Raw genomic sequence first — 16379 nt, 5'->3', positions numbered from 1 at the left:
TGGGTCTACATCATCCCCTAGGTGTTTAATGTGGGTCTACATCGTCCCCTCAGCGCTTAATGTGGGTCTACATCACTCCCTAGGTGTTTAATGTGGGTCTACATCGTCCCCTAGGTGTTTAATGTGGGTCTACATTGTCCCCTCAGTGTTTAATGTGGGTCTACATCGTCCCCTCAGTGTTTAATGTGGGTCTACATCGTCCCCTCAGTGTTGAATGTGGGTCTACATCGTCCCCTAGGTGTTTAATGTGGGTCTACACCGTCCCCTCAGTGTTTAATGTGAGTCTACATCGTCCCCTAGGTGTTTAATGTGGGTCTACATCGTCCCCTCAGTGTTTAATGTGGGTCTACATCGTCTCCTAGGTGTTTAATGTGGGTCTACATCGTCCCCTCAGCGTTTAATGTGGGTCTACATCGTCCCCTTAGTGTTTAATGTGAGTCTACATCGTCCCCTAGGTGTTTAATGTGGGTCTACATCGTCCCCTCAGTGTTTAATGTGGGTCTACATCGTCCCCTAGGTGTTTAATGTGGGTCTACATCGTCCCCTAGGTGTTTAATGTGGGTCTACATCGTCCCCTAGGTGTTTAATGTGGGTCTACATTGTCCACTCAGTGTTTAATGTGGGTCTACATCGTCCCCTCAGTGTTTAATGTGGGTCTACATTGTCCCCTAGGTGTTTAATGTGGGTCTACATCGTCCCCTCAGTGTTTAATGTGGGTCTACATCGTCCCCTAGGTGTTTAATGTGGGTCTACATCGTCCCCTCAGTGTTGAATGTGGGTCTACATCGTCCCCTCAGTGTTGAATGTGGGTCTACATCGTCCCCTAGGTGTTTAATGTGGGTCTACATTGTCCCCTAGGTGTTTAATGTGGGTCTACATCGTCCCCTCAGTGTTTAATGTGGGTCTACATCGTCCCCTAGGTGTTTAATGTGGGTCTACACCGTCCCCTAGGTGTTTAATGTGGGTCTACACCGTCCCCTCAGTGTTTAATGTGGGTCTACACCGTCCCCTAGGTGTTTAATGTGGGTCTACATCATCCCCTCAGCTTTTAGTGTGGGTCTACATCGTCCCCTCAGCGTTTAATGTGGGTCTACATCGTTCCCTAGGTGTTTAATGTGGGTCTACACCATCCCCTAGGTGTTTAATGTGGGTCTACATTGTCCCGTAGGTGTTTAATGTGGGTCTACATCGTCCCCTCAGTGTTTAATGTGGGTCTACAACGTCCCGTAGGTGTTTAATGTGGGTCTACATCGTCCCCTCAGTGTTTAATGTGGGTCTACATCGTCCCCTAGGTGTTTAATGTGGGTCTACATCGTCCCCTCAGTGTTTAATGTGGGTCTACATCGTCCCCTAGGTGTTTAATGTGGGTCTACATCGTCCCCTAGGTGTTTAATGTGGGTCTACATCGTCCCCTAGGTGTTTAATGTGGGTCTACATTGTCCCCTAGGTGTTTAATGTGGGACTATATCATCTCCTCAGCGTTGTGATACATTAATGTCCATCAGGAGTTTAAAGTTCCTCCTACATCACCTCCTGCAGAGAAGACCTACAAGGTGTCGTGAAGACCATCAGGTCTCTGGTCTCCCCCAGACATTCTCCTCACCCGTACAGCCATGAGGATTGTTGCGGATCCACTTCAGCCTCCCCCCTTCAGGGAGAAAGTCCTGCAGCATCTGATCTGCTCCACCAGACAGTCGGGAGGCTGAACTCTCTTCACCACCGGCCCCCACCCCGCCCTCTGGACTGGAAATATTGTAAATACTTATTTTGAACACTGTGGTTTCCACTTTATTTATTGTCCAGGTATGTTGTGTGTATCTTGTCCTTCTGGCATCGAACCATAAAAGACTTTGAATCCTTGAATGTAGCTGGAAGTTTTCTGAGCAGCATGGGATCTAAACCCCCCCAGTCACGTTCATGTCTGGAGGCAGAAGGGGCGGCTTAACCTCTGGGATTGTCAGGACTGGTGAAGATGATGAGCTGTAAAGAAAAATAAACACAGAAACTTAGAAAAATAGATTTTTTACAGCTTTTTATCGTGTTCTGTGAGAACGTACGTGACGGTAGGTCCCTGAAATCCCAGCGCTGTGATGAAGATGTTGATCAGGACTGTGAAGAAGACGAAGACTGTGGCTGTATTGTTCATCGTTTCCAGCTTTGCATGCTTCCGTCGGTCGTTCAGATCATACTTCACTGCTTCCACAAGACAGAATAAAAACAGTGAAAATGAAAGCCTTCAGTGGCTCATTGGAAAAAATGCAGTTTTCTGAGTTTGCAGCCTGCAGCTTAGATTTATCCCCTGAGGTTTGATCTTATTGGATCATAATAAATATGTTTTAACTGGATTATAATCAGAGGGAAAAAGCTCTACAATCTGCACCGGAGAAAGCAGCCATCACCAGCGGCGATGAAGATTTACCAGTCTGACAGCCCATAATGCCTTTCATCAGCAGAGTAACTGCAGAACATCAGCTGATGTGATGACAGAAGCCGAGCAAACATCAAGCTGCATGGAAAAAGGAAAAGCCAAGAAGTAAAACCTCCCGCAGTTTTTCCAAAACCATGACTGGCGTTGTCCAAAACAGGTCTGCAGACTTGATCCGATCCTCATCCGGGTCAAACAGACCAGCCACGCTTTCTCTGGAAGCTTTGGACTTCTTTTTTATCATTATCCAAAAATATCTGCATCCCAAAGAAGAAAATGTTGTTTTCCAAAAGTTTTGTTGTTTTTTTAAGTCTAAAATAGAAAGAAAATGTTGGTTTTTTTAAAATAGAAAACATCCTATTAGAATAATTGTCTCTTTGTTTCTAAAGGGGTGTTTTGTGTTTTATTAAGCTGTGTTGATGACAGACATAACTGGTCTTTCATAAACAAGTCTTGCATTCTTTGCTCTGTCCTTTAACCCTGAAATCAAAACCTAAAGTGCTTGATGAGACAAATGTAGTGAAATGACAAAAGGTCAGGGTCACTTGCCAATAAAAATGAGCAGCAGTCCCACTATGACCTGCAGAGTGATGGACAGAGCCAACAGGACGATGACGGGGACGTAGAAAGAGTACTGGGGCCCCGCGTGGAGGACGGTGATCAGCTGGGACGAGTTGGCCATCAGCAAGGCCACGTCCAGCATGCTCTGAGCTGCACTCTTCTTGGTAGCATAGTGGTTCAGGTCCATGCTGGGAAATCTTTGATAGGTCTGGCAGGGAAAAGGAAAGCTGCAGCTTTATTGTCTCTAACAGGAAAGTAACAAAATGTTTGGATCATTTCTGTAGCACATCGGTACGTTCTCTGTGCTGGTCTGACGGGTCAGACTGGTCTGACTGCTGACTGAACGGGATTTCTCACAGGGAGGTGTTCTGTATTTTGTTTCTTCGTATCTAAGTGAAGCAGCAGATGAATGGGTGGGAGTGGCACCATGCAGGTAATGACTCACGTGGCTGCAGAGAGAAGAGAAGCAACAAGACGCAACATGCGCTGAATTTTTCTGTCATCAGAAAGGAGAGCAGTCCTATCCAGAGCTGCTGCTTCTCTCTCTGCAGCGCTGAGCGACAGATGCATGGCAACAGTACGTCCCATGCTTTGCCAGCGCATACATCACAGGTAAACATCACACCTGGGTGCAACCCTCAGCTCTTGCTAAGCATTCAGCCGGCCCTGCTCTCAGCTGAACCGTACGGAACTGGAGGAAGAGACGGGTTCATGCGACTGATATTCTAATGTTTTCATCACAAAACATTCTCATGTTTTTGTTTCGCTTCCTTAAAGGAGCTTCTTTACATTTCCAAGCCATAGCCAGGCCATCTAATGGACCTAGAGAGGTAAACATCAGCCCTCCAGCAGTTTCTACCCTCACTGCACACATCCGACACTTTTATCCATCAGAAAACATGCTGAAAATCTGCCATTGACACGGATACTTGTAGAGTTAGGACCATTACAGAGTAGGTAACGGGAGCAGTAACCTGGTGCTTACCTCCATGTCTCCTGGTGTATTAAGAGCTACTGTCTCTGTGTTGGGTCTGAGCTCGGCTTCCATCGTCCTGCTGCAGCCGTAGGAAGGTCTTTTCTCTCTCCGCTCAGAAAACAGCAGGAAAGGAAACGAGTGTGGAAGCTCCATCAGCTTCAGGAATTTCACCACGCCTATGATGCACTCATCCTTGACGTCACCGTTTACCTCCATTCATTATTTTTGTTCTTCTAAAAGGAATTTGGAGCTCTTGTTCATGCGGTGCATCTATCTGAAGAGTTGTTGGTCAAACATTATTAATATTAATCATTAATGGGTGTTTTCAAATTATTTTTGTTAGAATAAAATTTTAAATGGTATCGTTTTCTTGCTCACTGAACATTTATGTTATTTTCTGTTTATCCATATGGACATAAAGCTGAAAGAGAACATTTACAGTTTTGTTACCAAAGTCGTTTAAACACAATGTGAAGCTGTGATATTCTCTCATACAATCTACAGTTTATAAAACACTGTTTTAATCAGTACAACTCTCATTTAAAATGCAGCTCATGATTCAGCTTGTCTTCTTGTCTGCAGCACGTTATTGGAAATAAAGCAGTTTTACTCTGAGACTTCTGGTTTGTCTCGTTTGTCTTTAGACAAAAACTCTTTCTAAATATTTTCCATGTCTGTGTTGAACTGGACTGATGGAAAGACTGAATTTTCTAACATTTTTCCCAGACAACTTGTGCTATCCTAACAGGACCAAAGTTTATGATGAGGCGAAAACCTCTGCCCGTTAAATCTTGTCCTTGTGCACGTAGATGTGCGCACGGGGACTGCAACACGACCATAGACTGCAGATAAAAAGATGGAAAATGTTCAGTATTTGTCGCAGTCACGTGGCTCTTCAACCAGCGAGCTTTTCAGAGAGCAGGTAGAACCTGGATCTAACACGTGGTGATGTTCACCTGGTTGTTTATCAGGTTTAAAACAGCATTAACACAGGGTGTATTTTTCTTTAGTAAAGTTAAGTGCAAGATGTCTGTCAGCAAAATTCTCCTCCTTTATGTCTTATCTGTCAGCGCCGCAGTGAAAATGCAAAAGTTCCCTTCAATAGTTTGTTTTTATGGCTCTATATTGTTTCAGGTATTTCTAAAAGCACTTTGTGAAATAAAAAAATGTTTTAGAAAACACTTATAAAACATTTCATTTACAGATTTAATATGTTAAATGTTATGTGGGCATTTATGTGGAGAAGACAACCGCAATTTTAGAGCTGAGATACAGTAACAGCCATTTTGTAGAAAATGAAAACATACTTTACTGATCCCCAAGGGGAAATTCAATAAGAACAAACGTAATATAAGCTGATTGCATACTGCTGTACGACTGACATCATTTATTTTAATGAATTCTGATTCTTTTATTTAAACAAAAAAAAACAAAAAAAACAAAACGGAATTGCTATGTTGTGTTTAACACCCCTTAGTAGTTTTTATTTTTCCCATTATTGTATCATTATATATGTACATGTATTATTATATGTATTATAAATTATATCTGTATTATTTACTTTTGTATTGTTGTCTGTCAATGACCTTACTCAGGATCACTTTGTAAACACCAACTTGTGAGACAATGGGTTGAGTAATGTTTGTGCCTGTTTGGTTGAATAAAGATTGGGGGGGAAAAACGACTGACATAATTATGGATCAGTTTGTCTCTGATGTTAAATAACTAAAATATATATATGATATCAACACGACATATTACAACAACAGCTTGCTTGATCATAAATAAAACATAGTACTGAATAAAAATAGTTCAAACAATTTTACTAAACGTTTAAAGCAAAAAGTGGTGAATAAAAGTGTAAACATAAATAATATTAATTTACAGGTTTAGCGCTTCATCGTGCCGTTTCCCAGTCGGACCCTTTACAGTGTAACACATGATGGCCGCGCGCCTCACCCTTCATCCCGTCATGTTCTCCATGTCTCTGCGAGGAGTCTGGAAACTTCCATCCATCCATCCATCTTCTGCAGCCTCTAAACTCCAGAAACACATTTCTGCAGCCGTCAGGTTCGGTTCTGATGCTCAGCGCGTGGAAAGCGGAACCATACAGGAGTCCACGGAGGACTTCAGGTTCGTGGAGCGCCTCATCCCGCCGTCACGTGTCCCTGACCCCCCTAAACACGCAGGTCCTGCCCCCTCCGGCTGGGTTCCTCCAGCGGACCCCCCGCCGTCCCTGCCCTACATGATCCGCCGTTCCCGGATGCACAACGTTCCGGTCTACACCGACCTGACCCACGGGAACCGCAGAATCACGCTGCTACGGAAAGTGGAAGGGGACATCTGGGCTCTGGAGAGGGACGTGAAGCAGTTCCTGAAGGAGCTGACAGGGAAGGAGCTGCCCACCCAGGTCAACGAGGTCACCATGACCCTGAAGGTTAAAGGTCACTTTGACAAGGAGTTGAAGGACTGGCTGACCAGCAAAGGCTTCTGACAGGGGCAGGGAATCAAACCCCCACCTCCAGACCTGCAGACACCCCCACCGAAGGACTGCTTCAGCTACCAGAGCTGTGATCATTTGGTGTCAGATGTGTAGAAACGTGTCACATTAAAGAGAACTGTACAGCTGAATGTGTGACGTTTTCATTTCAGCACGAAGAACCTTCCAGGGTCTGAGTGTTGGTTTCAGCATGAAGAACCTTCCAGGGTCTGAGTGTTGGTTTCAGCACGAAGAACCTTCCAGGGTCTGAGTGTTGGTTTCAGCATGAAGAACCTTCCAGGGTCTGAGTGTTGGTTTCAGCATGAAGAACCTTCCAGGGTCTGAGTGTTGGTTTCAGCACAAAGAACCTTCCAGGGTCTGAGTGTTGGTTTCAGCACGAAGAACCTTCCAGGGTCTGAGTGTTGGTTTCAGCATAAAGAACCTTCCAGGGTCTGAGTGTTGGTTTCAGCACGAAGAACCTTCCAGGGACTGAGTGTTGGTTTCAGCACGAAGAACCTTCCAGGGACTGAGTGTTGGTTTCAGCACGAAGAACCTTCCAGGGACTGAGTGTTGGTTTCAGCATGAAGAACCTTCCAGGGACTGAGTGTTGGTTTCAGCACAAAGAACCTTCCAGGGACTGAGTGTTGGTTTCAGCACGAAGAACCTTCCAGGGTCTGAGTGTTGGTTTCAGCACGAAGAACCTTCCAGGGTCTGAGTGTTGGTTTCAGCACGAAGAACCTTCCAGGGTCTGAGTGTTGGTTTCAGCACGAAGAACCTTCCAGGGTCTGAGTGTTGGTTTCAGCACGTAGAACCTTCCAGGGTCTGAGTGTTGGTTTCAGCACGAAGAACCTTCCAGGGACTGAGTGTTGGTTTCAGCATTAAGAACCTTCCAGGGACTGAGTGTTGGTTTCAGCATTAAGAACCTTCCAGGGTCTGAGTGTTGGTTTCAGCACGAAGAACCTTCCAGGGTCTGAGTGTTGGTTTCAGCACGAAGAACCTTCCAGGGTCTGAGTGTTGGTTTCAGCACGAAGAACCTTCCAGGGTCTGAGTGTTGGTTTCAGCACGAAGAACCTTCCAGGGTCTGAGTGTTGGTTTCAGCACGTAGAACCTTCCAGGGTCTGAGTGTTGGTTTCAGCACGAAGAACCTTCCAGGGTCTGAGTGTTGGTTTCAGCACGAAGAACCTTCCAGGGTCTGAGTGTTGGTTTCAGCACGAAGAACCTTCCAGGGTCTGAGTGTTGGTTTCAGCACGAAGAACCTTCCAGGGTCTGAGTGTTGGTTTCAGCACAAAGAACCTTCCAGGGTCTGAGTGTTGGTTTCAGCATAAAGAACCTTCCAGGGTCTGAGTGTTGGTTTCAGCACGTAGAACCTTCCAGGGTCTGAGTGTTGGTTTCAGCACGAAGAACCTTCCAGGGTCTGAGTGTTGGTTTCAGCACGAAGAACCTTCCAGGGTCTGAGTGTTGGTTTCAGCACGAAGAACCTTCCAGGGTCTGAGTGTTGGTTTCAGCACGAAGAACCTTCCAGGGTCTGAGTGTTGGTTTCAGCACGTAGAACCTTCCCGGGTCTGAGTGTTGGTTTCAGCATAAAGAACCTTCCAGGGACTGAGTGTTGGTTTCAGCACGAAGAACCTTCCAGGGTCTGAGTGTTGGTTTCAGCACGAAGAACCTTCCAGGGTCTGAGTGTTGGTTTCAGCACGAAGAACCTTCCAGGGTCTGAGTGTTGGTTTCAGCATGAAGAACCTTCCAGGGACTGAGTGTTGGTTTCAGCACGAAGAACCTTCCAGGGACTGAGTGTTGGTTTCAGCACGAAGAACCTTCCAGGGTCTGAGTGTTGGTTTCAGCACGAAGAACCTTCCAGGGTCTGAGTGTTGGTTTCAGCACGAAGAACCTTCCAGGGTCTGAGTGTTGGTTTCAGCATAAAGAACCTTCCAGGGTCTGAGTGTTGGTTTCAGCACGAAGAACCTTCCAGGGACTGAGTGTTGGTTTCAGCACGAAGAACCTTCCAGGGTCTGAGTGTTGGTTTCAGCACGAAGAACCTTCCAGGGTCTGAGTGTTGGTTTCAGCACGAAGAACCTTCCAGGGTCTGAGTGTTGGTTTCAGCATGAAGAACCTTCCAGGGTCTGAGTGTTGGTTTCAGCACGAAGAACCTTCCAGGGACTGAGTGTTGGTTTCAGCATGAAGAACCTTCCAGGGTCTGAGTGTTGGTTTCAGCACGAAGAACCTTCCAGGGACTGAGTGTTGGTTTCAGCATGAAGAACCTTCCAGGGTCTGAGTGTTGGTTTCAGCATGAAGAACCTTCCAGGGTCTGAGTGTTGGTTTCAGCACTAAGAACCTTCCAGGGTCTGAGTGTTGGTTTCAGCATGAAGAACCTTCCAGGGTCTGAGTGTTGGTTTCAGCACGAAGAACCTTCCAGGGACTGAGTGTTGGTTTCAGCACGAAGAACCTTCCAGGGTCTGAGTGTTGGTTTCAGCACGAAGAACCTTCCAGGGTCTGAGTGTTGGTTTCAGCACGAAGAACCTTCCAGGGTCTGAGTGTTGGTTTCAGCACGAAGAACCTTCCAGGGTCTGAGTGTTGGTTTCAGCATGAAGAACCTTCCAGGGACTGAGTGTTGGTTTCAGCACGAAGAACCTTCCAGGGACTGAGTGTTGGTTTCAGCACGAAGAACCTTCCAGGGTCTGAGTGTTGGTTTCAGCACGAAGAACCTTCCAGGGTCTGAGTGTTGGTTTCAGCACGAAGAACCTTCCAGGGTCTGAGTGTTGGTTTCAGCATAAAGAACCTTCCAGGGTCTGAGTGTTGGTTTCAGCACGAAGAACCTTCCAGGGTCTGAGTGTTGGTTTCAGCACGAAGAACCTTCCAGGGTCTGAGTGTTGGTTTCAGCACGAAGAACCTTCCAGGGTCTGAGTGTTGGTTTCAGCATGAAGAACCTTCCAGGGTCTGAGTGTTGGTTTCAGCATGAAGAACCTTCCAGGGTCTGAGTGTTGGTTTCAGCACGAAGAACCTTCCAGGGACTGAGTGTTGGTTTCAGCACGAAGAACCTTCCAGGGTCTGAGTGTTGGTTTCAGCATGAAGAACCTTCCAGGGTCTGAGTGTTGGTTTCAGCATGAAGAACCTTCCAGGGTCTGAGTGTTGGTTTCAGCACTAAGAACCTTCCAGGGTCTGAGTGTTGGTTTCAGCACGAAGAACCTTCCAGGGTCTGAGTGTTGGTTTCAGCATGAAGAACCTTCCAGGGTCTGAGTGTTGGTTTCAGCATGAAGAACCTTCCAGGGTCTGAGTGTTGGTTTCAGCACTAAGAACCTTCCAGGGTCTGAGTGTTGGTTTCAGCACTAAGAACCTTCCAGGGTCTGAGTGTTGGTTTCAGCATAAAGAACCTTCCAGGGACTGAGTGTTGGTTTCAGCACGAAGAACCTTCCAGGGTCTGAGTGTTGGTTTCAGCACGAAGAACCTTCCAGGGTCTGAGTGTTGGTTTCAGCATGAAGAACCTTCCAGGGTCTGAGTGTTGGTTTCAGCACAAAGAACCTTCCAGGGTCTGAATCTCAACAGGACTTATTTCCAGATCATAAAAACCACACCAGCAAACATCTGACATAACATCTGAAGCTAGAAAGGTTCAGATGTTCAGTAACATGTAAAGTCTACACAACAGCAAGTTAGAGAAATATTCCAAATACTGATTTATTACTCTGCTAGTGATATAAAAACTGAAGCCATGTAATTATTTGGACCAGATGGGGGGGGTTCATCCCGACAACATTCACATTACAGCAACCTAAAGATGAAGCGCTGGAGAGAGTGACGGTCCCGGCAGCAGAGAGAAAAGTTGCGCCCTCGCTGGCTCTGGAGCTTCAGCTGGATGGATGGGAATGGCAGTCAGTGAAGCTGGAAGAGAAAGTCTTGGGTTTGCTTGGTGAGTTCCTCCAGTTGGTTGGCTGAGGGTGGGACAAGAGGCAGCTCGTTGTTAACACGTCTCTATCCAGCCTTTACTGTGAGAACATGGACTTACGGAGGGAACGCTTTTCTCCCCGGCTCCAGTAGCGAGGCTGCGTCTGGAGCCGCTTCACCTCCTCATTCATAGACGCAGAAGCTTCGGACACTTCTTTCAGCATCTCCAGCTCCTGGCCAACAGGAAACACCAAGCAGACCGTCAGCAGGACGCCATTTGGGTTCGGATCTCATCTCTGATTCGGACATCGTTGGTCCTTTTCTGTGCAGACAGAAAAGGACCAACGAGACGTCCTTTCTGTCAGAACCACGCGCCTCAGAGAGAGGATGACTCTGATTTTACATAAACATTCACCAGAGAGCAGGTTCAGCTACTCCGAGTCTAGTCGGGATCTCTGGGACAGTCTTACTGTCTGTACTCTGTTACCACGGTAACAGTCCGAGTAAGTACTCGGTTACTATGGTAACAGAGTAAGTCTGTCGTGTCGCCAGACATCTGTAGCAGCATCTGTAAGTCTGATCTGAAGGAATTTAACTAAATAAAAAGTCCCACATGATGAAGTAACACAGCTGCAGGTTTCAGGTTTTCCACCTCCGACAGGGGGACCTGCTCACCGTGTTGCAGGCCAGGAGATGTCGGTGGACTCTCTGGAAGATGTCCATCTCTGTGCTGAAGCTGGGGGGGTCTCTGCTGCAGTATGCTCGCAAGTCTGTCTTGTAGACATGGCAGAAAGTCGTCATCAGCTGCGTCAGGTCACATGCTGCCAAACGCAGCGAACTTGGAGAGAAGACGGTCAGACTTCTCTCCTCAGTAGCCAGAAAGTCACACTGAGAACAAGAAGACAGAAATACATCACCATGGCGATACCTTTAAACAGACCTTTGGGGTTTTTACTTCAGTGTTATTATGGAACATGTCCGCCATGATGAACCTGTCCAGCATTACGTTCCAACACACCAGAAGCGTTACCTGTCATCAGCTGTTAGTGAAACTAAACATCTCAAACTCCACTCGTTCCCATGACGATTAAAACACGCCGTCATGACTGAACAACAGAGACATGGCAGGTGTGTATTTCAATAAAGAAAACTGAAAACTTCATTGTAAACCATCTTTGCAGTGATTCAAGTCCAACTCTGGGAATTTACGAGGCACTTGGATGGGAATCCCACATTGTTGTGACACACACACACACACACACACACACACACACACACACACACACACCTTCGACTGCAGCTGCTCAAGCTCCGACTGAGTCGACTGCAAAAGAGCAGCAACGTCTGTCCCTGACTTTCTTGGCTTCAAAGATGACTTGGTGCCTCTCCGTAAAGCCCTGTGAGCGAAAGAAAAACCAGTGTTGGAGAGGAAACAGCTGTCAGATGAACTTCATTAAATTCCCTTTTGAGCATGAAATACAAAACACTGCTGGCTGCAGGATTCGGCTAGCAGGACCATCTTTCTCACGTCTCAGACGTACTGGACTCATCACAGCGTCTGCGTGCTTTCATACCGTCATGTTTAGGGACGTGGTGGATGTTTTTATCACATCTTATCAGATGAGGAAAAGCATTTTAACTCTACATGCTGCATTCATCCTGTACATCCAGCATCTCTAAGCATATACTAAGTGCTTCTATATACATCCAGATGGTAAACATATCCTCCTCCTGAACGACAGCTGTGCATAAAAATCATTCAAGCATAGTTCAATTGATTAATGGAGAAAGATCATGTCTGAAACGTCTTTAAATACATCAAACTCCTATAAATCTGCCTGTTGCCGGGAGAATATAAGCTGTGTGAAGCAGGATACCTGATGTGTGCAGGCCACGGGTCGAGTGTGGGGTTGAGCATTTGTGTGAGGTGAGGCAGACTCTTTCCCGCGAAGAGCTCGTTCAGAAGCACCTCCCCATCAGTTCTGACTCCAGCAGACTTCTTACAGTGTGGGACGAGAGTTAAAAGCCGCTCGAGGAACCCAAGTTGCCGGTGAGGACTTGCATTCCCCTTCATTCAGCAAACAACACGCTTTCAGGCACATTACTTGTTCTTCATTGTAACAGTTAACATCTCACTATGAGAAAAGTAATCATCTTTAATCTTTTATCACCCTGATCAGGTCCAGGTCATCTCCTTTGCACAGCATCAGCTCCTGCCCAAGTGCAGCTATTTCTGTTTACACGACAAAAAGGCCACAGAAGTAGAGGTGTTTCATTCTGAATGAAAGAAATAAACATTTAGGCTCCGAAGGCAAGTTACTGTCTGAAGAACAAACTGACCTTTAGTCAAGACATCTGGATCTTTGCTTCTCACTGACACAGCCTTGTTATTGGCAAAGTTTGGATTGATGCTGTAAAGAGATGCACGGAGACGGGGCTGTAAGCTGTTACTCTGAGTGTTATCCATCCTTTCAGACGCATGAGGGAAGATGCAGGTTATCCTACCTGCTGCAGATCCACACCAGCATGTCAGTACGGAGGTCTGAGGGACTGCACAACAGCTGCACAATGCTGTCTGCTTCCTGCAGATACAGATCCTGCACCAAGGGACACGATGCAACCTAAACACAGCAGAAACAGTCCTAAAAGTGCTGCTGGCTTTCACTGATGAAAGGCTCCATGTTGATGTCAGAAATAATTATTCAGCTTGCAGGTTGCCATTCATACTCTCTTCATGCAAAATCAACTCATATTTACATTTTCACAAACACAAAGTAAGTGTTTTAACAAAGAATGCTAGTTTTAAACCAGCCCCAAGTGGTTTGTGGCAAAACATTAAAATTAATGTGAATAAAGAACAATAAATATCCTAAACTTGATTTAATTTGCATACAGGAAGGGAACAAACTAACATTAAAACAAGAATATAAATGAACTGACACAGAAAAGTGAAATAATGTTAATAATAAATAACCATAAATAAATAAGCATGTAATGTTGTCAGAACAATCTGAATGAGCCAATAAAACAAAACGTAACAAACTCCTGCAGCGCTGCTGTTATTAGAGCAACTGTTTAAGCAGTTTTACCTGCAGCAAACCGTAAACATGCTGAACAAGCTGCGTGTCTCTGAAACAAGCCGCCATTTCTCAAACAAACCGCTTCTTCTTCTTCTTCTTCTTCTTCTGTTAGCAAGCTGCATGTGCGCATGCGCGACCCTTTCTTCACTTTAATTCTTTACTGTATTTTCATTTATAACGTACTGCAAATATTTCCTGTTTCCCACTTAATATGGGAAGAAATCATGAATGGGTCAAGACTTTCGCAGAGAACAGAATTTTAAAATAAAAGTAGTTTATTTATTTAAATTATAAACCTGTTCCACGCCAGTCCACTAGGTGGCGTGACAGTCCTTCAAAGTAAAATGTCATTTCCGGAACGGAAACAAACGTTTGCTGTAAAATCTACAATTCTGCTCATTTTAATGAAACCGCGCTGCAGTATTTAGCTGTTTTGTTTTACATTTAGGAACTTGGACAGCAGTTTGTTGGCGTGAAGCAGCTTTTAGTACGTCCGGCTTTACGATGAAGAAGAGGAGTTTGGAGAAAAGACGCCATGTGGTGGCGTGGCTCAACAAGGCTGAGTGGGACCAGGTTCTGGAGTTCCTCTACTCCAGGGATGTGGCTCTGCAGAGGTTCGCCCTGCACAGGATCTCAGCGTGGAGAGGCCGGTATGCCAGCAGCACGCCCGTGGCCGTGGACTGCACGGCCGACCTGGTGCGGTGCCAGGTTCTGGACCGGTCCGGGCAGCTGGACGGGGACGACCTGGTCCTGCTGTACGGCGCCGCCCTGGTCCGGTTCGTGAACCTGATCACCGAGAGACAGCAGGGTAAAACGGCCCGGCCGCTGCGGAGGCTGGCCGGGAACCTGAACATCCCGGAGTGGGTCGTAGACCTGAGACATGACTTCACACATCGGAAGCTTCCCACTTTGAGATGGTGCAGGAAGGGGTGTAAGGTGGTGCTGGAGTGGCTCCAGCAGGAGTACTGGTCCAGGCAGCTTGGAGGAGGTACTGGTGATGATTGGGAATCCCAGTCTGATGGAGGAGAGGAAGAGACTGAGCTGAAACCCAGGGAGGATGAGCTCATTGCCAAGCAGAAGGAGATGGAAGCCTACAAGGCCGCCCGGGAACTCCTGATCTCTTATGAAAAAGAACAGTACCAGAGTTTTGATGCACTTATTGAAGACAAAGAGAAGAGTTTGATCCAGGCTCCCTTTGCAGACATGAGCTGGCTTCTGGGGGAGATCAAGCAGTTTGCTTTGGAGTCGGCTGAGTTGCTGATTGACGTGCTGCTGGAAGATGGATTCCTGGTTCCTACAGCTGAGCAGCTGGAAACATTGGGCTGTGAGTCCTCCCAGAACCCGTGTCTCACCGAACCCAGACTCCCTCAAACGTTCCTGCGTTTCTGGCTGCCTCTGCTGAAGATGCTCAACTCGCCGTCTTTTATTCACCAACTTCTGGAGAAGCTGTTTGTGGAGCTGAAGCTGCTCACCGCCGAGCAGAACAACCACAGGGCTTTCTACATTTCTGCCTGGACGTCAGAGGTCCTCCTCTGCAACAGCAACAAATTCCAGTACCGCTTTGAAACGAAGGTGCAGAAGAAGGCCAGACAAAGGGACCGGATTTTTGTCAACCGAATCCAGCTGAGGTGGCAGCAGCTGCTGTCGGCATGCCTGGATGCTCCTTCTGTCAGCACGCCTCACTTGCTCCAGTTAATCCTGGATGACATGGAGCATCCCCTCCCGTTGGAAACACGGCAGAAGCTGCTCCAGCTCTGCTCCATCTACACACAAACCGCACACACACAGTGTAGCGCTTCTCAGGTGCAGAAACAGCAGCCCATATACACTCTGGAGAGTTTGCACGAGAAGGGGCGGCTCAGCCATGTGTGGCGTAACGGCGCTGACTCCGAGTCCTCCCACGAGTGCAAATGGGCAGATGTTCTGGCTGAAAAGGCGAAGGTGCTCAGAGGTTCTCCCTGGCAGATGTGCACAGATAAAGTCTTGTGGAAGAACTATCCTCTTGGAAAGGTCCCTGGACAGTCAGACGACCCCTCGTACCTCATGATAGAAAACTACTCGGCCATGACTGTGTTTGACCAGCCAGTGGAGCAGGAGAGCAACGCCACGCGCAGCTTTCCTGGAAGCTCTGCATCTGCAAAAACAGCAGCAGGCCTTCTCTGGAACCAAAATGATGTTAGCATCTTGAAAACTGGACTGAAGCTTTTCTGAATCATGTTGTGAAAAAATAAGATCTGAACTTTCCAGTCTGTTGCTGTTTAGATGTGTTTGGCTGAGTCTTTCTTTTTCTTTACAAAATGTCAGAGTAGTGGGAAAATCCTCGTCATAGTTTCTTAGTTTTTAATGTAATGAGTTGAAATAAGCTGCCTACATTATTTGACAGGTCTTTTGAAATTTTGCTGACCATTAGTTGGTTTTGGAAAAATAAGCCAGTTCAGGCACAGCCTTGTATGAAGCTGAATGTTTGTTTTCAGTAGGTTGCACAGAAAGAGGTGGAATTAATGCAGGCAATGAAATATTTTGCATGATTGAATATGCAGTGAAATTTGCTAATGTAAAATTATTTTGATGAGCAGAGTGAGGGATTTATTTGTCTGCATTTAATTGTCAACTTCAGATTAAACCCCATCATGATGATTATGTATTTGCCACGTGAATTGTATAATACTTCTCCTTTATGTGTTTATGTAAAATAAAGCTTTTTTTTTTCTACTTCAGTATCGTCTTGTATGATTCACACATCTTATAGAGTTTAAAGTTAATCATATGTGTGAGAAAAACAATTAAAAGGGAGGGACATGTAAGGATGTACACATAAGGAAAACAATTGCGGTGTGGGGCTCAGTATCATTCCAGATGTTTGAACATGAACTGGAGTAGCTGGAGTTTACACCAGTGACCTTTCAGGTGATTGTTCTCTCCAATTAAATGAATTAGGTCAAACTGAAATATGCTCATATCACCTGAACTTAAGACATGTTT

The 16379-nt window shown here is 46.1% G+C and overlaps 4 protein-coding genes across 4 annotated transcripts; 2 read left to right on the top strand and 2 right to left on the bottom strand.

The window, feature by feature from the left end:
* Positions 1 to 1867: 1867 nt before the first annotated feature.
* Positions 1868 to 4178, bottom strand: LOC306755239 (ninjurin-1; the record flags this gene model as incomplete). The annotated part of the gene is made up of 4 exons (XM_079239557.1): positions 1868 to 1980; positions 2058 to 2193; positions 2975 to 3194; positions 3972 to 4178. 4 exons carry the CDS (start codon positions 4176 to 4178, stop codon positions 1896 to 1898), a joined length of 648 nt encoding a protein of 215 aa, XP_079095683.1. The 3' UTR covers positions 1868 to 1895.
* Positions 4179 to 5898: 1720 nt separating this feature from the next.
* mrpl49 (mitochondrial ribosomal protein L49) lies at positions 5899 to 6585 on the top strand. The gene has a single exon (XM_079239887.1). The coding sequence runs from the start codon at positions 5902 to 5904 to the stop codon at positions 6454 to 6456; it is 555 nt and encodes a 184-aa protein (XP_079096013.1). The 5' UTR covers positions 5899 to 5901; the 3' UTR covers positions 6457 to 6585.
* A 3638-nt stretch (positions 6586 to 10223) lies between these two features.
* haus7 (HAUS augmin-like complex, subunit 7) lies at positions 10224 to 13463 on the bottom strand (the record flags this gene model as incomplete). Its single annotated transcript, XM_079239893.1, has 9 exons — positions 10224 to 10364; positions 10439 to 10550; positions 10993 to 11205; positions 11606 to 11714; positions 12195 to 12385; positions 12489 to 12550; positions 12658 to 12728; positions 12823 to 12938; positions 13407 to 13463. 9 exons carry the CDS (start codon positions 13461 to 13463, stop codon positions 10306 to 10308), a joined length of 990 nt encoding a protein of 329 aa, XP_079096019.1. The 3' UTR covers positions 10224 to 10305.
* Positions 13464 to 13779: 316 nt separating this feature from the next.
* las1l (LAS1 like ribosome biogenesis factor) lies at positions 13780 to 16041 on the top strand. Its single transcript, XM_079239444.1, has one exon. It carries the CDS (start codon positions 13902 to 13904, stop codon positions 15606 to 15608), a length of 1707 nt encoding a protein of 568 aa, XP_079095570.1. The 5' UTR covers positions 13780 to 13901; the 3' UTR covers positions 15609 to 16041.
* The last annotated feature ends 338 nt before the right edge of the window (positions 16042 to 16379 follow it).

The sequence above is a fragment of the Telmatherina bonti genome, assembly GCF_933228915.1.
Source record: "Telmatherina bonti genome assembly, chromosome: 4".
NCBI lineage: Eukaryota > Metazoa > Chordata > Actinopteri > Atheriniformes > Telmatherinidae > Telmatherina > Telmatherina bonti.
This window is presented reverse-complemented; position numbering and strand designations above follow the sequence as displayed.